Source organism: Cupressus sempervirens, chromosome 11 (genome assembly GCF_028749045.1).
Source record: "Cupressus sempervirens isolate cs-2001-9-10 chromosome 11, ASM2874904v1, whole genome shotgun sequence".
NCBI classification, from domain to species: domain Eukaryota; kingdom Viridiplantae; phylum Streptophyta; class Pinopsida; order Cupressales; family Cupressaceae; genus Cupressus; species Cupressus sempervirens.
In genome coordinates this window covers 848,657,172-848,683,780 of record NC_143128.1, presented here as the reverse complement: position 1 = coordinate 848,683,780, position 26,609 = coordinate 848,657,172, and the positions used below count along the sequence as shown (strand labels likewise).

The 26,609-nt window shown below is 33.8% G+C and overlaps 1 protein-coding gene across 4 annotated transcripts in view; it reads left to right on the top strand.

The window, feature by feature from the left end:
- The first annotated feature begins 24,194 nt into the window (after nt 1-24,194).
- PBG1 (20S proteasome beta subunit G1) overlaps nt 24,195-26,609 on the top strand; it is an 80,086-nt gene continuing 77,671 nt past the window's right edge. The window contains exons 1-2 of one of the 4 annotated variants that reach the window (XM_089811578.1): nt 24,195-24,423; nt 24,558-24,732. In XM_089811578.1, coding sequence (XP_089667704.1) covers nt 24,611-24,732 — 122 coding nt within the window. In that variant the 5' untranslated portion in view covers nt 24,195-24,423; nt 24,558-24,610. Of the gene's footprint in view, nt 24,424-24,477; nt 24,733-26,609 lie in introns of those variants that run through there. The other 3 variants (XM_089811577.1, XM_089811576.1, XM_089811575.1) reach the window with 3 other exon arrangements.

Sequence of the window (26,609 nt, the reverse complement as noted above, 5' to 3'; positions counted from 1 at the left end):
CATCCATTAATATTCCTCCATGTCAAGATCAAATCACCCCATGCCATGGTTCCAATCCCTCCACTCCATTCAATGATCCTATTCCATCTCATGATCCACTTGTTCCACTACATGATCCCATTTTAAGTCAAGATCAAAGCACCCCTTCATTTCCCTTTCATGATCCCACTCCATCTCAAAATCCTACTATCCCTCATAATCCCCTTCATGATCCTAATCTTCCACATGATCCTCTCACACCTATCTAATCCACTCATGAACCACATATACATGGACTCAAATCTTGTGTTAAAAATGATAAGCATGCCCTTGAAGCAATAATATCTCAAGATGTTGGTACACCTTCCACAATTCCTCCTTCCAAACCTAAACACTTCCATCATTCATCTTCCAAGTCCATTTTAGGACCTTATATCCATATTCCCATTCCTTCCTCACTTCCGTCCATTCTAGGTCCTTATGTTCCCCCGCCAAACTCTTCATCCCTTCCTTCCATTTTAGGTCCTTAATACATCCATCCACCCTATCCATGTTTTCCACATCATCCCCTCACGCTCCTCCTAAAGATCAACAAAGGCACACATCTTTGACTTCCTTCCAGTGTTTACCATCCATACGCTCTCCATCCCACTTACCTTCATGCACCCATACCATAGACAATGGAAGCAAATTGGATGCTAAAGAAAAAGTGAATGAAACCAAAAATCCACAAAAATCCAAGGATCAACATGTCACCTCTAAAAGACATGTCCAAGAAAATAAAAATCTGATCCAAAGCAAACTCAAAAGGCCACAAAGGCTGAAAATCAAAAATGCAAAAATTTTGTGGATACCAAAGCTACTTAATGTAGCAATGAATCTCAAAGCAAGATTCAAAATGGCATCTAATTCTGCTAATCCAAAGGCTTCAACATCCATTTTGGGTCCTTATATACCCAAATCCACCATCCCAAACCCATCGTCTCCTTCATCTATTTTGGGTCCCTATATCCCAAAATTCAAATTTTCTCCTACCTATCCCCCATAATTTCCTCCTTTCCATCACCCTTCAAGGTGTGTGCCAATGATGATCTTTTCACTTCCTTCACAAGTCTTCCAACCTAGCATCCATCAACCATGTCTTCCTCCCACCCACTCCACCCCCTTAATCCAACCTTTTTCATAAGCCATTTTCCTCCGTTCACTACCCTACCAACATCTATGAGAAAATAGTAAAAATTCCTTGAAAATAATAAAAAAGAAAGGGAAAATATATCAAGGGATACCATCCACGTATATAGATGCTTGATTCCTCCCTTCATTTCCCTATCATGTATTCATTGCCTCCCTATTCCTCTTATCCATTCATTCACTTTTCCTCTTCCACTTGCACTCTACACTGGGGGCAAGCTCCATCCATACTACACTTACATACATACCTTCCATACTTCCATTTACCATTCCTTATCCTTTTCCATCTTTGATCTTGACTTTCACTTTCCTTCCATCCATCTATGCGCTTTCCATGTCCCTTTCTCCTTATCCATACATTATCCTACATATTTCCATCCACTTTCACATATTTGATCTTGACATGCTATCCATATCTTCCCTTCCATAGTTCTTGTCATGTTCATTTCATCCGTTTTTCCATCCATACTCACACGTATTTCCATCCTTCTTTCATATGTCCTTGATCTTGGTTATCCCCTCCATTTCATCCACTTCATATCGCACATTTCATCCATACCCTTCATATCATTATCCCTATTTCATACCCTCCCTCACATTTTCCTTATTCATTCCACTTTCATGCCCATGCTCATGATCACTATTAGAGGCACAATAACAAAATGCTAATACATGCTTTGGAAGAATACATGCCTTCTCTTCCTCCATACACTAGGCTTCATACCATCTTTCCATTTTCATGCACCCTTTCCACCACATTTCCTTCCATTTTCCTATCCTTGGAATGGGGCATTTGGACTCCTTTGAAATATGGTCCTTGGTTTTGCATTTTTTGATACCATATCATTTGGCCCCTCATATCCTTTCACCATTCCTGTCATCCACCACCTCGCGTTGCTTCTCCTCCATTTACCCTACCTTGACTCTCCCTTGTTATTGGTTCCATTCAATTCTATCCCACCTTCACTCAATCTAATTCTTCCAACCACTTCAATCAAATTCATTCATCCTCTAATTCAATCAATTTTCAATTCTTCTAATTCTTTCACATCAATATCTATTCTACTCTCATCACTCTTCATCTCATCAATATCTATTCTTCCAATCTGATCCACGTTCATTCCTCCAACTCCACCATAAAATAAAAAAATAAAAAAAATCACTTGTGCAATCAATACTAATTCAATCAATCTAATCTTGCAATCTTGTACCATCAATCCTTAATCAGTTCATCAATTTGACCCAATCATTTGATAAACTATTAACCATATTCAAACATCATTATCATGGGATGAATCCTTCCTAATCCTTGGATGTGCATTACGCTTAGCATTAGCTTTGCCATCCTTAATCAATCATCATCAATCGATCCATTAATGGGTTTTCAGCTTGACTAGGGGCAAAATGGTGGTTTACTTTTGGTCTTTTGTGCATGTTTGCTTGATTGCTTGTATGCATTAGCATTTTTTGCATTTATCATGGTCTTTGCATCCTATTGTCCCAAGAATCATGGTCTTCCATATCATGGTTTCATAAGGCATATGGTTGTATTAGACCCCTATTTTTACGTACTTGACACATTGTCATCTTGGTTCCTCATACCTTGGTGCATAGTGTTGAGTACAATATCAAACTTAGGTTGTTCACACCATTGCAGCATAACTTTTCCCCCTCCCTTGCATCCTCCCATCCATTTCAAGAGAACATTCATGTTCTCCTAACCCGCATGTCCTCTCGAGGGGGCATACCCTTCCACCCTCGTCATCCTTCCTCATCCTTCCATGACTGGGGCATCATGCTACTAGTCTTATCCTCCTAGCCACTGTATTTTATTCTTCTTTGATATAACATTACTAATGCTATATCAAAAAGGGGTAAAATGTAGACACCTAAATTTGTCCAAAACCCGTTCCTAGCCAATTAAATAAATATTCATTATTTATTTAATTCCCCTACCTTAATTAAATAAATTTTACATTTATTTAATTATGTTTGCCTTTCCTTGATTTAAATAAACTAAGGTTTATTTAAATCCTAACCCATTCCTTTTAATTAAGTACTTTGTTTACTTAATTAATTCCTTGCCTAAACCCCCTTGAATTAAATATTACATTTAATCCTATTTGAGCACATGGCTCCTACATTTAACCCTCACCTAACCTCACTAGCCTACATAACCCATCTTGCTAAACCTACCCACTTGCTTAATCATGCTTGCTTTGCATAATCACCTAGCTAATCACCTTTTAATCCTAAGTGTGTGCTCACACATGTGTGAGGAATCCTCACACATGTGTGAGAGATGTTCACACTTTCCTCATCCCTCATGTCGTGCATGTCTCTTGCACACTTGTCCTCTTGCATGAGAGCCAAGGTGTCTCACACATGTGTGAGAAGCCATGCCTTCTCACACCTCTTGCACACTTGTCCTCTTGCATGAGAATCAAGGTGTCTCTCACATGTGTGAGAAGCCATGCCTTCTCACACCTCTTGCACACTTGCCCTCTTGCATGAGAGTCAAGTTGTCTCACACATGTGTGAGAAGCCATGCTTCTCACACCTCATTGATCATGTCACCATCAAAGGTTGCTCACGCATGTGTGAGCATATTGCCCCCTTTTAATGGTCAAAACCCTAATCCATGTGGAGTCTACTTGGCCTCCACCTCATTGATCCTAAGGGATCCTAGCCCTCCATCTTGCATTCAATCTCAACCGTCTATTGCATCCTTTTTCCTATAAAAGGAGAGCCCTCTCCTCATTTTCACAAGCACTATCTACCTCATTGTTATGTTGCTGGATTTGTGAGCAACCACATCCCATGAGCAAGAAAATCATCAACCACTTGGTGATTTGTGAGGTTTGCATAGTGCTATTTTGATTTCATGTTATGCTTTTTACATGTTTATCTTGCATTGTTTTGAGCTTTGCATAATCATGTAGGAATATGCATTAGTTTCTTAGTGTTATTTCCTTTAGTTACATTTTTATGCAACACACGAACATTTGGGATCAGTTGATTTTTTAACATGTTTTCTCTTTTTCATCTTTAGCCAAGAATTGATTCTTTTTAAAGTTATCTTTCTCTTCAGAATCCCAATTTATAACAGCTTGTTTGGAAGTCAGAAACTCAGCTAGTTGAGCATCAATAAGATTTGACTTATCTTCTTTAATATCTGTGGTGTCCACATCCATAGTCAGTCGATAGATATTAATTTGAGAAATGGTAAACCTAGAAGATTCTCCTTTTCACACTTCTAGCTCATCTATGCAATCCTCCCAAAAGTCTTCAACATTATGAACAGGCAAAAACTTTACATTGGGTCTAAACAAGTTATGAAATATCCCCTTGCTATCAAAATCTCAGCTAGCATCATAGAAGCCAAAATAGAAGTTGACTAAATATGAACCTATACATATGGCATCTTCCATGCTTCTATAAGTTAATTTGCCTAATTTAAGTGGGAAGATAATATCCAATGCTTCTTCAACAAAAAAATTCTTTGTGATAGCAACTAGTTGCCAAGACACTTCTACTAGGATAAAACAATCAAGGGCATATATGGGAAGTCACATAGGTTCATCATCAAAACCTCCTATCCTCAAATAAGTAAATTTAGGATACTGAATGTATATGCTCCCATAAGATTGAACAAGTTTCTATGTCTTGGAAGAGAATCTAGATGAGGGGAACCTATCATTTCAAAATATAGCTTCCTAGAGAAAATATTATGGACCTTTTTGAAATTTTCTAAAGCTTTATCCTTGCGCAACACAGGACAATAATTATACATAGTGATGTTTTTAGTCTAGGGTTCATGAGGTAAAGATTGTAAATCTTGGATAGTGGCTAACATATACATCCAATATGAGGACATTTAATTTTTTTCCTTTAGGTTCAAAGCCCACTTAAGTTGGATTCTTAAAGAGTTAGCAATTAACTCAGTCTAGTCTAAAACCTGTGACCCTTCTAACACTATCTAGATGTAAAAATACATCCAATCTTCAAATAACATCACATCTGGAGAACCACATATTATGTGTAGAAAAACTATTATATCATGAACCTGTGGAGACATAAGATCCTTCTTAAGGAGTTTTGGCAACCTAGAACCACCTTTGTAAAATGTTACAATCCAACTCTTTGCAATGACATTCTTATATATATATTTGAATTTTATGAAAACTTCACCAAAGATGATGTAGGAGTCAAGTTGGCAAACTCTTGCTCTTCAAGACAAAACAATTTAGACGTAGATTCTCTAGTGATGCTTAGCAATACACTCCCATCCTCTTTCAAGATACTCTTGCTAGGTACGTGATACATTTGAATACATTCTTGAATCAATTTTGGACAAAGATATGCTAGTGGGAAGGTGGAAGCCATAAGAAAATTACAATCTGAGACTTTAGTGGAAAAGGGTTCTGAAAGTCTCTCGCATAACCTCTCTGTTATTTCCCTAAATCAACCCCTAGGAGGTTCGTATCTAATATGACAGGTGACTTACTATACAAGCTACAAGTATTTCCAAACATATGCAGGGTAGACCCGATGACTCAGAATCTCTCTTTTGGAATAAAAGAAGTCATCACTACCCTTTTTATTAAAAGATGAAAAAAAGTAATTGGGAAATACGAAAGTTACCTAAGGAACAACAACTAGAGAAACTATAGAAATTGATTCTCTCTCTAGACTTCTACAGCTAGCATTTAAATCACTTGAGGAAACTTATGCTTCTTTTTATAAAGGATGATTTACCTCATATAGAGTTCAAAATAGGAATAAGGCATCAATAATGAGATGAGCATAATGAATCCTTACATGTAATGAGAAAATGGAGGATGAGACTACTGTGATGTCTAGCATTAATACAAGGCAAGAAGCTCAAGTGATATTTTGCCCTCACATGCACCAAATCATTACTTTTATTCCTTTAATCAAAATCTTCGTGTGATTATTAATGATGGCCCCATCTCAAAATATTATTTATCTATCACCTTTCCACAAATAATCAAGTTATACATGACTGTGTCAGTTCTAGAATGGCATCCAACTGTAGCACAATTTTTAGTTGAACTTTGTAGCGCATCTAGTGAGGGCCCACTAGAAAGTGTTGTATGAGAACCAAAGATGAGTTGAACCGAAGGAACCATTGAACTATTGAACCTGATTTAAGGGGTACAAAGAGGTTTAGAACTACTTCGTACCATTTAAAACTGGTACAAAGTGGTTCAAGATTACTTAAAGAAACTTTGAACCTTTTGACATGATAAAAACAATACATTTGTCATGGAGGTTCTACAGGTCAAACTTGGCCAATAATAAGCAAAGAGAGTGTAAGAATTTGCCTAAGGGCAAAATTCACCTAGGAACTAAAAACTCAAACACAAGCACAACTGTAGACCAAAAATGGATACGATCAATTAATCAAAGTATGTCCTAATACATTGCTCTGTTTAGAATATGATGTACAAACACACTAGGAGTGCCTGTATATAAAGGCCTCTCAAGAAGCACCTATAATGTCTTTAGAAATAACTAGGAGATAAGATAAGCATTGCCAACTAAGCACACACCTTATCCAACATTCTAGATGAGTGGATAAGAATGAGAAGGTTGTAGACATCATGTGGTTAATTACTGTGCTAACTCTTGTGTTGTATACACCATGTGCATAAAAGAGGTGTGAACTCCTGTGTTGTCAACATGACAACTCACAAGAGTACACATACTCCTAGGTGGCTAATAAATAAATAATAAAAAATATGCATTAACCTAAGTAAACTTAAGTAAGTGTAAATAGTGAATAATTATTTACACCAACACCCCCCCTTAAGTGCAACTTAGTGGAATGCCCTTAAGCTTACGAAAACTAGGATGAAATGCATGATGGGTCCCAGCTACTAGGCCATTTTAGGTACCCATGTACAAAATGAATATGCAAATCTCTCATAAAGCAGAGAAAGAGGGAAAACCTCATGGGAAAAACCCTCCCCCAAAAAGAGAGATGAAAAGGGATGCATGGATGGATGGAGTAATCAAAACCCTCCCATTACGACATACATCCAGTATATACAAGAAAGAAAATGGAGGACAAAACCCCCTAAGAGAAAAAAAGCCCCCCTCAAACAGGAGAAGAAGGAGATGAGGTAGCGCGCCCCCCCCCCCCCCCCCCCCCCCAACAAAAGTAGTGTGTCGATTAGTGAGGAATGCTCCAATGTAGAAGTTGATCCATGACCTTTGAATGATGTTCCTCCCCTTTGGAAGAAACAAATGCAAGGGTACAAAGGAGATGTGTCCCCTATATGGAGGAGTCTCTAAGATGAATGGTGTCTCTAAAACCTGTTCAAGTGTCCTTGTGTCAATGCTGATGATGGCTTCCTCCAAAATTGTTGAAGAGAAGTGCAGATTGAACAAGGAGTGTGGTAACTGCCTTCTCAAATGTGAAAGAGACCTTCTATAGATCCTATAAAGAAGAATCCATAATCACGCCAACCTGGAAAGATTGATCATGTAGAGAATGGACTTGAGGGTTAGAGTGGGCCCTCGCAACAACTATAGAAGAATCCTCAGCAAAGAGAAGTGATAGATCATCATAAAAGTCTCCCATATCCGCTATGTGTGACTCCACGAATAGAGCTAAAATGTCTGGCAAGAAATCATCACCTACAAGACCATGTGTACCCTACAGTGTTAAAGTACATGAATCTATCACTGTGGCAAAGGATGAGGTATCCACCTCAAAAAGAAGATGAATATCATCAAGAATGTCTCCCACATCTTCAATGTGAGACTCCATGAACAAGCCTGCAAGGGTGGGAAGGAAGTCTTGACATGAAGGTAGTGTAGGAAGACATAAAGTATCCTACTACACTGAATTTGAAGTATCTGTGGCTAGAATAGGATTAGTAGGAGCAACAGGAGCTGGAGGTGTGATCTCATCTAGAGTTGAAGAAACCATAACTGGAGTGACTGGATGGAGAATGTCCTCTAGAGATGGAGGAACACATGGATCTCCATATGCTTCCCAAATAGACATCCAAATATCATAAGGAAAATGTGACAATCTAAAAGGAGCAAAAGATTCCTTACTCATACTTTTAGACAGAAAGTGACGAAGGTTGACAACATATGTCCAATTAAAATGTGGTGGCAATATATAGAGATAAGGAAGCGATTCTGAATGTTCTCTTAGATGATCAACTATCAAAGTACTCCATTTGTGATAGTTCCTGGTTGTCAACTATGGTCTAATACCAGACTGACAAATCTAACAAGACTCCATGAGATCAATCAATGAACCTCCAAGAAATCAAAGAACCCCACCAATGAATGATTTAGGCACTTGATAGCCACTTGCCAATTTAAGGCCTATTTCTGAAAGCAGTATTTCTGTCCACAGAACCTATAATATGATTATAGATTTGGAAAGTAGATAAAAAAATATGCACTTAAAAAAAAAACCTGATTTGGAGTCCAAATGAGCTCGTACTAAGCATTTTAAGTGGCAAAATTTGGGATTTGCAAGTTGCAGAAAAATTTAGGAACATAGATCTCAAACCACCTGCACCAATGTGTAGACCACGAAATTCTACCCCAAAACAAAAAAAATTGCTCACAAAAAAGAGTCCATATGAGGGAGATATCGTTGTTTGCAAATCACTATTGCTATTTTTTTTTTGAATTCTCGTCGCACCTCCAAAAATCAAATGGCTCTAGATTTTTCCTCAGATGTCTGATTTGGATGAAAAAAATCTGATCTGGGGGTTTTTGGACCTTCTGAATGTGATGTAAATATCTGATTTGCACCAACAAGCTTCAATTTTCACCTGCAAAAAATCTCTCCTATGGCCCTATGGCCAAAAGATTTTAAAAAAATGATGCAGATCTAAAAAAAATAGCAGAGATGCAGATGAGAAAAATGTAGATTTGAAAATTAAATGTATAGTTCTGAAATGATATTACTAGTGCTACAAATCGGTCCTTTGGGTGTCGGTTTGCAAATTTTTTTTCCTCACAATCAACTTTGGCCTAGGGTAGGCAACTTTATAGCTAATTTTCACCGAATTAGCATTCCGGACGTAATGGTGAGGTTAGAACTGATGCTAGACACTCCCAATTTCTGTGATACTCCAGAGTCAAGCTGCGGTGATGAAGCAAGCATGGCCTTGAACATCTATGTGATGAGAAAATTTCCAAGAGCTCTGATACCATGTAAGAATATGGTATAGCTCTAATACCATGCAAGAATTTTCCTAAGGGCAAAATTCACCCAAGAACTAAGAACTCAAACACAAGCACAACTGTAGACCAGAAATGGATACGATCAATTAATTAGAGTATGTCCTAATACATTGCTTTGTTTAGAATATGATGTACAAACACACTAGGAGTGCCTGTATATAAAGGCCTCTCAGGAAGCACCTAGAATGTCTTTAGAAACAACTAGGAGATAAGATAAGCATTGCCAACTAAGCACACACCTTATCCAACATTCTAGATGAGTGGATAACAATGAGAAGGTTGTAGACACCACGTGCTTAATTACTGTGCTAACTCCTGTGTTATAGACACCATGTGCATAAAAGAGGTGTGGACTCTTGTGTTGTCAACATGACAACTCACAAGAGTACGCATACTCCTAGGTGGCTAATAAATAAAAAATAAAAATATACATTAACCTAAGTAAACTTAAGTAAATGTAAATAACGAATAATTATTTACACCAACAGAGAGAGAGAGGTACCGTTAGGAAAAGGTTCACTAATGAGCCACTGGAAATTGTTTATTGCATCTCAAATTAGTAAACTGACAAAAGGCAAAACCAATGGTTCAAAATAAATAATGAAATCAAGAGTGAATCATAAAAAGAAATAAAAGAAATGGCAATTCTGAAAAAATATCGAACTAACAAGTACCTAAAAATCTTACAGCATAACGTTAGTACAAAAACATGAGACTATGAGATGAGGAGAGAGCTCACCCTTTTAAAGATAGATGAGTGATAGAGATCAAAGGACAAGAGAGATCTAATCAAGGGTGGAGGATGAATGTTGAATGATCCATGTGCACAAGTGTTTCAACCATTCACAATCAAGAGTTAACTTTTGTGTCCTTCATATGAGACAAAAAGCCTTTTGTATTTTTTAAATGGGGAAAATTCTTTATGTATGCAAACTTTAGGATAAGTGAGAAGTGGGGACTTTAATTTAATAAAAGGGAAGAAAAATCCTTTTAATTAAATAAGGACTTAGGATAAAGTGGTCAAACCATATTTAATAATTTAATAAATGAATTTTTGAGGATTTGATCAAGTATAAGCGATAAATAAATTAAGCATAAATATGAGAAAGGGGACTAATAGTCTAGATGACCATTTTTGGGTGGTTAGAAGTGCTAGCAGCATCAATGGATGATTGGATCAATGAAATCACTAGGGATGGGAACAAGTTCATCTAGGAATCTAGTGTTGTTTTTAATGATGTCAAGGCAATGTTGGGTGAAATCCAAACACAAATCCCAAGTTGGAAAGTTGAGGATGGGAAGTGGGTCATGGTGGTTATACAAATCTCTAAGGCTAAGAATTATGGAGCATCTAAATTCCTAGTTGAGAACTCCATAAAAGTAGTTGATGAATGCATGATTTACATTTTGAAGAAGAATCAAGGATGAAGAGTTTCCCTAATCGAAGTTTCTATTGTATGGGTTTGAACCATTCAAAAGGAACTCAAGGAAATGCACGAGAGTGTGGTCATGGATGTGAAGGTTATTAATCCCATGGGCATCTTTTAGTATGAAGAAATGAATCAAGATACATAGACATTGACAAAAATCTTTGAGATGACCATGTTAACCATTAAAGAAGAGAAAGATCCTACAACTAAAGATTTTACTAAAGTACTATGGGTGGAAGCCATGTTGTGCTTATGCACTGATCAATTGTCAAAGTATGTTGTCAAGATTAAGAAGCTCGAGTGAGAAAAGGGAATGTAGAAAGCTTGACTAGCAAATCTAAAGAATTCCAATGCATTTGTAGTGCAAGAATTCATGAATGCATACAAAAGTTGGAAGCTCACTTAGTGCCATGTTGGAGGAGGACCCAACTGAAGAGCAAAACCAAATTTGGCTCTTTAGTTAGTTTTCTTAAGTTTTAGTTGTTAATTGAACTCTGAGGACATGGGTCCATACATTATTTAGTTTCATTAATTATTTGTGTTAATCATGGAGAGGTTGGGTTTTTAGGGAGACTTCCTGGCAGTCTCAAAAACTATATATGTTGGAGCATAAACTTATGCAGGGGTTATAAATGTTTTGAGGATTTTAGGATTATGAATAGACAGTAGTGACTTCTTTTTCTTTTTGATAAAATTGAATGAACTTATATGCTCTGAAATAAAAGTATCTCTATCTTTGGACTTTGATAATGTAAATTATCGTTTGGAAGTCATTTGGATCTATTGTGTTCAAATACATGAAATTGGTGTTTCTTGAGGAATGGTAAGTTTATGCCTTATGCAATTTTCATTGGTTTAGAGTATGTTGTCATCTCATCTTTTAATGTTTACTTGATAATTATGAATTCAAATTGGTTCATAAGGAATGAAAGAATTGCTTTTTCAGTTCTTGTGATCAATTTAATGTTCCTATTGAACCAAGCCCCCTTATTTAGGAATAAGGTAAATGCAACCTTATGTACTTTTAGGTTAACAGTATCCATGTGTGTATGGATTAAATAATATTTGTTGAAAATCTTATAAGGGAGTTGTACCTTGTTCAATTTAGAGGGAAGTGAATACTAACACTTACACAATTGTTGTGGATTGTTTGTCTCTAAAGAAGGGTAATAAAGTCAAGTTTTATAGTTGTTTTAAAGGAGACAAATCTTTCCACCAACATTATGTAATGATATTAAATGTGCTTCATGCAACAAATTAACTATGTATGAAGCAGCATAAGTGCACACTTTAACAACAATCCTTATGTTAGTCCACCAATTGTTGAAAATTATTAAAAAAAATTGTGTGAAATTCTATTATTGAGAAAAAATTTTCTCATTAGAAGTTGACTTCCATTAGGAGTGATAGCTAGTTGGACAGTGAAGTTCGTTGTCATTATCTAGGAAGGGGTATATAGGGAAAACACTTGATTTTACAACATTGGTTTGACATGTGGGTATGCAGGGGACTACACACTTGTTGAATTTTTTTACATATTTTTATGATCTTGAAGTTAAAAAAATTTACTTGGAAAAATGTATTAAAACAATGATCTTTAAAAATATATACATATATGTATATATATCTATGTATATATATACATATACATATATATATATACATATACATATATATATATATATGTATATATGTATATATATATATACATATACATATATATATATACATATACATATATATATACATATATATGTATATATATATGTATATGTATATATATATGTATATGTATATATATATGTATATATATACATGTATGTATACATGTATATATATGTATATATACATGTATATATATATATGTATACATACATGTATACATACATGTATATATATATATATATACATGTATATACATATGTATATATATACATATGTATACATGTATATATATACATGTATACATATATATATACATATATATATATACATGTATGTATACATGTATGTATACATATATGTATATATATATGTACATATGTATATACATGTATATATATATATATACATGTATATACATATGTACATATATATATACATATATGTATACATACATGTATATACATATGTATATATATATACATGTATATATACATGTATATATAGATATATGTATATATATGTACATATATATATACATATGTATATACATGTATATATATGTATATATATATATATATATATATACATATATATACATGTATATATATATACATATATATACATGCATATACATATATATACATATATATACATGTATATATCTATGTATATATATAGATATATATACATACATATATATACATGTATATATATCTATATATATACATATATATGTATAGATATATATACATATATATATGTATAATGTATATATATACATAGATACATACATATATACATACATATATATATACACACACACATATATATATATAACATATATATATATGTATATATATATGTTATATGTATATATGTTATATGTGTGTGTGTGTGTGTGTGTATTTATTTATTTATTTATAAAATAGGAAAACCTTCTTCTCGTGCTTAATCAAAGCATTATTTTTCTCCTATTGTTTTGCATTTTCTTTTTAATTCAAGCATTTGAACATGTAATCCTTTTACTATTTACCATTCTTGATCCAATAGTGATGCCATTTTCGCTCCTAAATACGACAAATTTTCCTTCAAGATCAAATCTCTTAGATTATAGATAAGCAACCATAGATCTAGTTTTCTAATAATTGTATTGGATTTGATAGTGAATCCCACAACTCCCAAAAAAATACTTGAAAACAAAAGCCCACTACATCTAAAGATACATAAGTCATGATTGAATATTATACAACCTTGATCTAAGAAAACATGATTGATATGCTCATAATGATGACTCATACACTAATATTGATTTATGAATAAACTTAGGTGATTGCAATTATTATGAATATTTTATTATAAATGAAAAGACATAAAATACTAGATGAAACCTTGTATGAGGATTAACTTATCGTGGTAAGTGTCCTCCTCCTATTCTATGAGACAACAAGAGTTATTATTAGTTTAATCTAATATAAACAAGAACCCATTACTTTAAGTTAAGTGAGTAAAGTAATAAGAGAAATAAGTAATTGGTTTTTAATTAACAAGGTGGTTATATGATTAGTCAAGTAGTGGAAATAGGTAGAGAGGAATATGTGCATATATACATACATAAAGAGGGGAGAGAGAAAGAAAGTAATATAAAGTTGAGTTGGATGAAGATAGAAAGATAGGAAGAGAAAAGGGGACAAAGTATTTGTTGGAATTTACAAGTGGGAAGATTTACTTCTGAGAAGGGTTTTTTTTTTTTGGGGGGGGGGGGGGGGGGGGGGGGTGAATCATAAGTAACTAACTTTAACCTTTAAAATTTTTTAACTGAGATCATTCACATGCATCTACCATATCTATTTAAAATAAAAATGAAGACATGCATGAGAATAGATAACACAAGATTTTGATCACCCATAAACCCTTCAAAATGAGAAGGTAAAACTGGGGTGGGGATGAGACCCACAAATTATCACTGCAACAATATGTAACTATTTAAGGTTACAAAGTTTGACCACTTCCAATGGTTTGCCCTGTGAAAGGCTTTTACACATTGTTAAAAGTAACCTGGTTAAAGGATTTACAAACACTCACTTGGAATGTTACCCTGTTAAAGGATTTAGCACCTTGTTGAAAGGCTTACAACATGGCTGTTAAACCAACCTATCATCATAGGATTTCCATTCCTAATACAGTGGCTAGAGAGTATTAGAATGTGTTGACTTGATGACTTGCAATCTTTAATTGTTGATTCCATATCCTTGTTCTACTCAATCCAATATGATCCTTCCTGATCTAATATGTCTTTGATCGAAGTGTTGATGCTTTGTTCTAACCAACTGAATTTTGTAATGCTGCTCTTTCTTCTCTAAGTCTTTTTATACCCTTTGAACTTCGCTAGCATTCTCCCATATAACTCTCACACATATACAAGAATATGGGGTTTTATCCTCCTTTTAAAGGCTTCAAAGACTTGAGGTTAGGTATGAATCTACTATCAGTATTCATCTTTCTTTTTCCACTCAATTCTTTCACTTTTCTTATTGGTTGCATATTTTCTCCATTTTTCTGATTGGCTGCATGCTGATTACATAAGGAATGTAAAAGATTCAATCTTATCTTTAAGATCCTTCAAGATTCATCCTGAGTCGACTCAAAAATGGTTTACATCTAAGTTTGTGAGGCGCAAACTCATATGTTGATTCTGTGTTACTCGACACTTGTTGATTGCTGATGCTCGACGCATATAGGAATTTTGTCTTGCTTGGCTCCTTTAGTAATTCTATCTCGCTCGGCATCAATACTTTGCTCGGCACCTATAGTGACTCAGCACCTATAGTGACTCAGCACCTATAGTGGTTCAACACCTATAGTGGCTCGTCACTTGAACTTTGCTTGGCACCTGAAGTTTACTCGGCACCTATTGAATCTTTGGCTCGGTACATACTATGACTCGACATCTATATCATACTCGGCATCTGTATCATACTCGACATCAACTTGAAATTGGTTAAGTGTGTTGACACTCAATTGTCAAAACCAATTTGAGACCAATAGTATCTCTCTCCCCCCATTATCTTTTTCTATCCCAACTTGTTTCGTTTCCAAGACCAACAAGAAAAAAAATTTCTACAAACTTGGGATTACATAAAAAACTAATAAGTATTATCAAGAAGTATTTTACTGTACAATGTAGGATTACATATATGTAAGCTGGTAATGATAGGAAAGTTGGAGACAACAACTAACCAGGCATCCAATAATGAGGCATTATTCAATCCCTCAACATGTACTCCAGTGAGTGGGAAGTGTGTATGAAGATAAATCTCATGTAGTGAGTACACATGATCAAACCCCATGGGATAGATCAAATATTACAAATTCCTAAGTAGAGAGTTAAGCAACATGAATAGGATTATCTCTATGTATGCTAGAAGCTAACTAGATTGGCAAAGTCACTATTTTACTCGAACATCCTCTTAAGTGGAACTTAGGGCATAAAGTATACATGATGATGATGTCCGACTACTAGGGCATGCCAAATTATTTTATACACATTTATCATTAAGCTAAGGAGAAAGCCCAACGAAAACAAAACTACTATAAAAAAAAAATATAGTAGGAATGAAATGTAAAAGTGAAGAAGATATGCCATAGAAGGTAGGACTCGTGATGACCACTACAAACTAGTTTTATGTGTAAATGTACAGTGAATGTTCTTCCCTTAAAAGAGAAATAATAAACTATATAGCCCCACATAAGATGTTTAAATGCTCGGTGTGACCCCTTGATGGAAAAAACCTCTATAAATAACTCGTGAATTCTCATGCAACAAGTATTGTAGAATATGAATAAAAGATGTGATATATTTTTTAATCTTTTACTCCTCTTTATGAATCATCTCTTAACTCAATGCAAGAACTATAAAGAAGATTATTTTCCTTGACAATGTCTTCCAAATTTATAATATTAAAAACCATGCACAAATATCTTTTTGCAAGGAACCATTAATACATTTTGAAAAACATTTAAGGATTCATATGTAGCAACAAGTGATGAGATCATAATGCATGTCATAGGAATACATTATTCTTCTACACATAGTGCTCTAGAAGGTGTGGAAGTTCTCAAAGGCATACCTCAAGGAAACCTTTCAAGAGTAATACTATTATGAGAAATGTGGAAGTTTTCATGACATAACCCATGTAACTACTCACAGGGATAACTCGAGAAGATTATTTTCCTCAACAATGTCTTCCAAATTTATAATATTAAAAACCATGCATGAATATATTTTTGCAAGGAACCATTAATATATTTTGCAAAGCATTTAAGGATTCATATGTAGCAACAAGTGATGAGATCATAATACATGTCATAGGAATACATTGTTCTTCTACACATAGTGCTCTAGAAGGTGTGGAAGTTCTCAAAGGCATACCTCAAGGAAACCTTTCAAGAGTAATACTATTATGAGAAATGTGGAAGTTTTCATGACATAACCCATGTAACCACTTATGTGGACTCGTGATGATCACTACAAGTGCCATAGAAGGAAGGACTCGTGATGACCACTACAAACTAGTTTTATGTGTAAATGTATAGTGAATGTTCTTCCTTTAAAAGAGAAATAATAAACTATATAGCCCCACATAAGATGTTTAAATGCTCTGTGTGACCCCTTGATGGAAAAAACCTCTATAAATAACTCGTGAATTCTCATGCAACAAGTATTGTAGAATATGAATAAAAGATGTAATATATTTTTTAATCTTTTAGTCCTCTTTATGAATCATCTCTTAACTCAATGCAATAACTATAAAGAAGATTATTTTCCTCGACAATGTCTTCCAAATTTATAATATTAAAAACCATGCAGGAATATCTTTTTGCAAGGAACCATTAATACATTTTGAAAAACATTTAAGGATTCATATGTAGCAACAAGTGATGAGATCATAATGCATATCATAGGAATACATTGTTCTTCTACACATAGTGCTCTAGAAGGTGTGGAAGTTCTCAAAGGTATACCTCAAGGAAACCTTTCAAGAGTAATACTATTATGAGAAATGTGGAAGTTTTCATGACATAACCCATGTAACTACTCACAGGGATAACTCAAGAAGATTATTTTCCTCAACAATGTCTTCCAAATTTATAATATTAAAAACCATGCATGAATATATTTTTGCAAGGAACCATTAATACATTTTGCAAAGCATTTAAGGATTCATATGTAGCAACAAGTGATGAGATCATAATACATGTCATAGGAATACATTGTTCTTCTACACATAGTGCTCTAGAAGGTGTGGAAGTTCTCAAAGGCATACCTCAAGGAAACCTTTCAAGAGTAATACTATTATGAGAAATGTGGAAGTTTTCATGACATAACCCATGTAACTACTTATGTGGATTTGTGATGACCACTACAAGTGCCATAGAAGGAAGGAATCGTGATCATGACCACTACAAACTAGTTTTATGTGTAAATGTATAGTGAATGTTCTTCCCTTAAAAGAGAAATAATAAACTATATAGCCCCACATAAGATGTTTAAATGCTCTGTGTGACCCCTTGATGGAAAAAACCTCTATAAATAACTCGTGAATTCTCATGCAACAAGTATTGTAGAATATGAATAAAAGATGTGATATATTTTTTAATATTTTAGTCCTCTTTATGAATCACCTCTTAACTCAATGCAAGAACTATAAAGAAGATTATTTTCCTCAACAATGTCTTCCAAATTTATAATATTAAAAACCATGCACGAATATCTTTTTGCAAGGAACCATTAATACATTTTGCAAAGCATTTAAGGATTCATACGTAGCAACAAGTGATGAGATCATAATACATGTCACAAGAATACATTATTCTTCTACACATAGTGCTCTAGAAGGTGTGGAAGTTCTCAAAGGCATACCTCAAGGAAACCTTTCAAGAGTAATACTATTATGAGAAATGTGGAAGTTTTCATGACATAACCCATGTAACTACTCACAGGGATAACTCGAGAAGATTATTTTCCTCAACAATGTCTTCCAATTTTTTGGCATTTAGTTATTTTTTACAAATGTAAAAAAACAAGGGAAAATGTGAACTTTTGCAAGGTGGTATGCAATTGCGAGCTACTAATGAAAAGTCATCTAATAAACAATTTCTTGTAAGATGGCTTATTTTTAATATATTTGCACAAGTTTTTTTTTTTTTTTTAAAATCCCAAGAGGGAATCAAACCTTTCCTTCCAAGTACTTCTTAGAATAGGCATGCAAATTTATTTACGATGACTATGAATTTGCCAAAAGTTGACTCTATGAGTGAAATCTATGATAAAAAGAGAAAATTCCCTCTTACAATATTTGATGGTTTATTCAAACCCTTAGATGTTAGTTAAATTTGACAACTACGATAAAATATTTAAGCATAAAATGTGTTGAAACAATTGATTAGTTGTGTATTGTCTTTGATGTTACACAAAATGTCATATCATTACTAGTCAATGTATGTCGAGCTCACTCAGGAATTGAAGACAATTTTTTGTGTCTACCTAGCATTCCAGAGTTTGCCTACTTCATAAGGCAATGTCTACCGAGTTCACTCGGGCACCAAAGAAAAGTTTGCGGAAGTTGAGTGTTAACCGAGCTCACTCGGTTACCAAAGGAACTTTGCATATATGCAGTTTTGATTGAATTCACTTGGTTAACATAGGAAAATCGTTTATGGGTTAGTGTCTACCGAGTTGGGTCGAGTAAGGAAGGATTTTCTTGTTTTGGCATATCAAGTTCAATTGATTCATCTATTGGTTGTAGTCGACTGAAGAGATGAATATTAATTATTCTAAGTTATATTCTAGCTGACTTGATAATACGAAAGATATAAACATAAGGTCAAGTTGAGATTTAGAAAGTGTGAATGCATGGAAGAGAATTGAAGATTTGATGATGCTAAGAAGAAGTGAATCAGAAGGATAAGTAGAATATCCTTGTGGAGCTAAAAAGATACATTTGATCAAGAAGGATCAAGTATACAAGCTAGAATTGAGATCTGTAATCAACAATTCAATTGCATTTGAAATTAGGTCATGTCATTGTTACTCTCTAACCATTGTAGCAGTGATCTAAATCTCTTAACAGAGTTGGCTTAACAACTATTTGTAAATCCTCTAACAAGGTGACATTTCTATTGAATTGTCCAAAGACCTCTAAAAAGGCCACTCCTAATAGGGTGATTAAATCCTCTAACAAGGTCACACCTAATAGTGTGTTTTGTAACCTTTAATAGGGTTGGCTCCTAATAGGGCTCACTTTAGAAGAGTGAAAATCGGTAACTAGTTGCAATTGGTGGTTTTTCCCAATTTGGGTTTCCACGTCAAATCTTGGTGTCAAATGTGTTCATGCTATTTTTCTTATGTGTTTGCAACTAAGTTAATAGTAATAATAATCACAGATAACATCTTAAGATTTTTATGTTAAGTATTTGCCGAGCATTTTTAGTGTTTACTGAGTTACAACATTTTTCTATTTGTTTGCCGAGCATCAACAAAATTCAGTTTTTCCAGTTTATTTTATAATGACATCTAAGGGATATGGGATTTATTTTTGTAGTAACAGATTCATCACTCCCCTCTCAGTTACTCCTCTTATATTTCCAACAAAAATGTTACTGTGAGCCATAGCTAACCTTATAAAGAGTTTTAGTTTTGTTACAATTAACAAACTTAATGTTGAAAATAGGAGGCCATCACATTTAACTTGGACATATACATATTAATCAGTTAAATGACAAAGAATACACTTTGTATATTGAAATGAGTCCATTTGTTGAAGAAGTGGAGGGAATGTGCAAGGATTTTGAGTTTGTGGAGATGAGTGGGGAGACCTTAAACTTCTCATTAGAGTATCCAAGGCGATAAAATTCTAAAGAATTTTGTTGCTATTTTTTCCTGATACAAAGAACACAACTATGCATTTTTGGTGCTACTATTGAGAGGAAAATAGGAATAGCTCGTAGAAAATCCAACTCCACATCCCAACATATGGAAATTTCTTCGCTTGTTGTTCTCATCACTACACCAATCAGGAATATTATGCATGTAATAGTGTGCATGTTATGATCACATTTGACACTACTCATGCCTCAAAGCATACTCCAACGTGAGTGTTTGGACTATAAAACCTACCATAAATTTATTTTCTTTCCTAGACAAATAGGTTCCACTTATGGTGGAGAGAACCATTTGTAGCACAAGCCAAATATAATATGACTACATCTTCTCTTGATGGAAGAGATGCTAGTCACATGGTAGGCAATATGTCCCAAGATGGCTAAAAATTTGAAGAATTTCAAATAATTTAATTTCTTTTTAGCCATGGATATGTCAAGTTCACATGCAAGTTTGGGACTGTAATAGTGGTCGATATGACAAAAGATACATATTATTAATTGTAATATTATCTCCATTTTTTATAAATGTCAAAAGCCAAGCATTTATCTTGTGCATCTTTATACCAAATACCCTACAAAACCAAACTAACACCTACAAAACATAGTAGATTTTGTGATAGAATGGGCTAAAAAAACCATGGTTACCATTTGAAACCTCAAGAAGGAGTTGACACTAAGTTTTTTTTTCATTGCATGAAAATTGTGGGTCCACCTAATAGGTTTTGATTACTCTTTTTTATAAATTATATCACATTTGAATACCTTGACAAACCATATGATCTTTAACACCAATCTATAGCTTTATTAACTTTATTTACAATTTTGTGGATAGTTTTGAAAGCACTTATAAATTGTAGAACTATGCCTACGAACAAGTTTTCCATTGTATTATGCAAGTCGTGTCCTCTTTTTATGCAATCTAGAGAGGGATGCTGAACTAGAATAGGTCTATGCTTCAATACAATACCTAGATATGCCAACTATTTTCTCATGGACTATAAATTAAACCCTGGCAAAGTTGAAAAAAATTAGACAAACTAAGTAGTTACCAATCCTATAAAATATTACTAGAAATGACACAATCAACATAAACAACTCATAGAAAAACACTAAACAAATAACAAATCCTGAATGCCTCTTTAAGGGATTCTTGATTAGGCCATGCTCAAAATAGGAAGGGTTTACTAGCATGACTCAAATAACATTTTGGTAGTTCCAAGATCAACAAACAAACAATTAAGCTTCCACAAGCTTATGAATACACGAGAAGCTAAAAAAATATTATCAAAAGTTGATACAAGTGTATAAAGTAGGCTTGCACGTATAAACAAGTTAGTAGAGGTAGTCAATTTGGGAAACACAACTAACCAATCCTTCGATGACGAGGCACTTGTTAACTCACTCAACATGTGTTGTAGTGTGTGCTTGAAGAAATGTCTCATACAATGAGTACACATATCACAACCACATGCAATGAGACAAAATATCAAAATTCCCTAACTGGAGACTTAAGAAACACGAATATGATGATCTTATGTATGGTGTAAGCTAACTAGTTTATTTAGTCATTGTTTACACCAACACCTTGCCATTCAGATACAAAGAACACAACTATGAATTTCTGGTGCTACTATTGAGAGGAAAATAGGAATAGCTCATAGAAAATCCAACTCCACATCCCAACATATGGAAAGTTCTTCACTTGTTGTTCTCATAACTACACCAATCAGGAATACTATGCATGTCATAGTGTGCGTGTTATGATCACATTTGACACTACTCATGCCTCAAAACATACTCTAGCATGAGTGTTTGGACTATAAAAACTACCATAGATGTATTTTCTTTCCTACACAAATAGGTTCCACTTATGGTGGAGAGAACCATTTTTAGCACAAGCCAGATATAACACAACTACATCTTCTCCTGATGGAAGAGATGCTAGTCACATGGTAGGCAATATGTCCCAAGATGGCTAAAAATTTGAAGAATTTCAAATAATTTAATTTCTTTTTAGCCATGCATATGTCAAGTTCACATGCAAGTTTGGGATTGTAATAGTCGTCGATCTGACAAAAGATACATATTATTAATTGTAATATTATCACCATTTTTTATAAATGTCAAAAGCCAAGCATTTATCTTGTGCATCTTTATACCAAATACCCTACAAAACCAAACTAACACCTACAAAACATAGTAGATTTTGTGATAGAGTGGGCTAAAAAAACCATGGTTACCATTTGAAACCTCAAGGAGTTGACACTAATTTTTTTTTTCATTGCATGAAAATTGTGGGTCCACCTAGTAGGTTTTGGTGACTGTTTTTTATAAATTATATCACATTTTGAATACCTTGACAAACCATATGATCTTTAGCACCAATCTATAGCTTTATTAACTCTATTTACAATTTTGTGGATAGTTTTGAAAGCACTTATAAATTGTAGAACTATGCCTGCGAACAAGTTTGTCATTCTATTATACAAAGTCGTGTCCTCTTATTATGCAATCTAGAGAGGGATGCTGAACTAGAATAGGTCTATGCTTCAATACAACACCTAGATATGCCAACTATTTTCTCATGGACTATAAATTAAACCTTGGCAAAGTCAAAAAAATTAGACAAACTAAGTAGTTACCAATCCTGTAAAATATTACTAGAAATGACAAAATCAACATAAACAACTCATAGAAAAACACTAAACAAATAACAAATCCTGAATGCCTCTTTAAGGGACTCTTGATTAGGCCATGCTCAAAATAGGAAGGGTTTACTAGCATGACTCAAATAAAATTTTGGTAGTTCCAAGATCAACAAATAAACACTTAAACTTCCACAAGCTTATGAATACACGAGAAGCTAAACAAATATTATCAAAAGTTGATATGAGTGTATAAAGTAGGCTTGCACGTATAAAAAAGTTAGTAGAGGTAGTCAAATTGGGAAACACAACTAACCAATCCTTCGATGATGAGGCACTTGTTAACTCACTCAACATGTATTGTAGTGCGTGCTTGAAGAAATGTCTCATACAATGAGTACACATATCACAACCACATGCAGTGATACAAAATATCAAAATTCCCTAACTGGAGACTTAAGAAACACGAATATGATGATCTTATGTATGGTGTAAGCTAACTAGTTTATTTAGTCACTATTTACACCAACACCTTGCCTCCCTCCCCCCACCTGATATCTCTACCTTGATCTATTTTCATTCTTATGTGTGTAATGAGTGCACTAAGAGGTCTTAAAAATCTCTACCTCAATCTCTTTTCCTTCTTAAGTGTACAATTGATGCTCTAAGAGGTCTTAAAGATGAGTTATCATATCTTTAATCAAATAACTATCGACTTTAACCAAAATTTCCAAGGGACACGTGTCATCCTTGGATTGTTGGCCCAACATGACTAATCAAAATTTAGTTCCCCTCTCTATAAGTTCTAATCTAGATTTTAAATTTTATATTTGATCTGATATATCAATTAAAATGAAAAGCTGACATTTAATTATAATAAATAATTTAAGTTTAAGCATGACAAATAATTACAAATTAATTATACAACTTATAATTATTAACTTAATTTTTCGTCTAGCCTCTTTAGTTAAGAACCAAGGACTGAGGGGTATCCATTCCGCCAAATTTGTCTCGGACACAATTTCAACCTCATCCCTTTTCATGGGGGTCCTTACACTCAACAAGACTTGATCTCTGGTGGCTTCTTTGTGAACCTTTCAATTTCACCAATAGACTAAGGTCCGTTTAACCTTTACCTAATATTTTAATATTTTATAGTAATAATTTTCATTTCTTCGTTCTTGACAAGTTAAAACTCCGTAGAGTTGAAAAATATTCAGTATCCCCAACGCAGAATTCCCCTCAATATAACGAAAGCGGTGAAAATAAATTCATTTTTCTGACACCCTCGGTTTCTTGCAGCCTACCCCAACTAAACGGAAAAGGGAGTGAGTATCCACTTTTTAAATCTATAAATACTATCTTGCCTGAATCCTTCTTCTGTGTTATTATTCTAACGATCCGGTTTTCTTTCGAGGCTAAAATTCAGATTTTTACTCTCTGTTTATCAAACCAATTGCAGTCGAGTTGTGAGAGGACTGATAATTTTTTTGGGAAGCATAGAAATTTGCAAGGATGTTGAGAATGGGCGAAAAAGAGCATACGAAGGAGAATGCCCTAGCAACTCACGTGGGTCATCCGCTTACAGGCAGGGCGGACGCTTTCACTCTTCTCAAAACACCAATTTCTCACACCCAGTAAGTATTTGTATCACTTCATTTCGATTACAGAAACATACATTTAAGTCTTCTTGTGTGCTTGTTTACTGGGTTTGTTAGGGGTTCGATTCGAATGGGATATTTTCTCTTTCTTGAAAGTGTAATTTAATCTCAGGGTAATATGTTTCTGCCCTAACAATGTCAAGACGTGCGAAATCGCTGCCTTCTCAATGGCTTCGGTGTTTTGGGTTACTGTCTTTTTCGTTTTAACAATTTAACGTTTGTCAAATAAGCTCCTTATATTATTCAGAACCGTTTTCGGGGTTTTATACATACAATAGGGGCAATGACTGATTGCAGTGAATTGCTTTGATTCGTTCTCCAGTTGAACGAGCATACATATTGCATCTATCAACTGATTTGGCAAACTCAATGTCTCGAATGTTTTCTTTGGAATTTGTTTTCATATCAAACGATTTCCATCGTATGTTCTATCCATGGTTGTCCCGGTTTTCAATCTGAACTGTATTAGCAAGCAGAAGTATAAGATGTACTCTATTCACGCCTTGAACCGTTAACGGAACTGAAGTATTATTATCATGTTTGGTGCTGGGCACAACCGTCAGTAGTGTCCTGCATTGTCATGTGATGGTGCTAAATATTATATCAGTACACCAACATATGGGCCTTGTTAGTCCTGTCATTTTTGGTCATAATGTTTTACTTTGTCATTGTCATCTTTAGATCCTTTTGAATTCCTTTGGTAGGTTAAAGGACATGCCCACGGTTTTTTGGGTAAAACCAAATGAAAACTGGCTGAACTTCAGCCAAAGGCCTTTCAGTATACAGTTCTGTATTTGGAGTGTAATGATTTTTTGGAGAATATCTTGACAGAATGATAATATTGGCTTCAAAGAAGGCACAAATTTAATAAGGCATGACAGCACTTAATTAGATCCAATTGAGAAACTTAGGAGATTTTATGAAGAAACTATTGACTTGGATTGTAGATTGCTAAAACAAAATTGAGTAGAGAGCATTCCATGCTACAAAGCATAGTTGAAAAACTCGGTTTCAGCAATATCTTGGCGAGCTCAATTTTTTTTTAAAATCTCAAAATCTTAAAAAACTCGGCAAAGAAATCAGGCAATAAATTGGTACTTTTATCGAACATTTGGATTTTAAAAAAAAAAAAAAAAAAAAAAAATATATATATATATATATATATATATATATATATATATATATATATATATATATATATATATATATATATATATAAAATTATGTAGAGTATAAATAAATATATTTGTTCTCTCTAATGAATTTATAATTTATAAACACTATAAACTTATAAATGTTGTTAATAAACAATGCATATGCATATTAGCACTAAGAATAAATATACAAAATTATAATTTATTAGATATACAGTTATTAATTAATACTAGTTTATAACTCTCTATAATGAATTTATTAATATACAATATTTTACTACTTTAGTATTAATATATTGTATTATAAATCTATATATAGTATTATAAATTTACAAAACCAACTCAAATAAATTAAAATTTGTATATTATAAACTTATCTATAAACTCACGATCATCAATTCATAACTTATAGTTCTATAAATTTACAACTTATAGCTCTATAAAAATATATATAGTGATGTTGATGTGTATCTAAGTTATCGATTCTAATTCTGATTATGATGCAGGTGCGGAGTGCTGATGCGTGGATTTTTTTTTTTTTTTTTGGGGGATTTTGGATGTGTTTGGGTGTGTCCATACATAAGTAAATATATTTATATATATTTATTAATACATATATATTTATGTAAAGTTGTCAACTATAATTTATGACAATGTATGCAAAGAAATACAAGAAATAGTAAATATACAAAATAAACC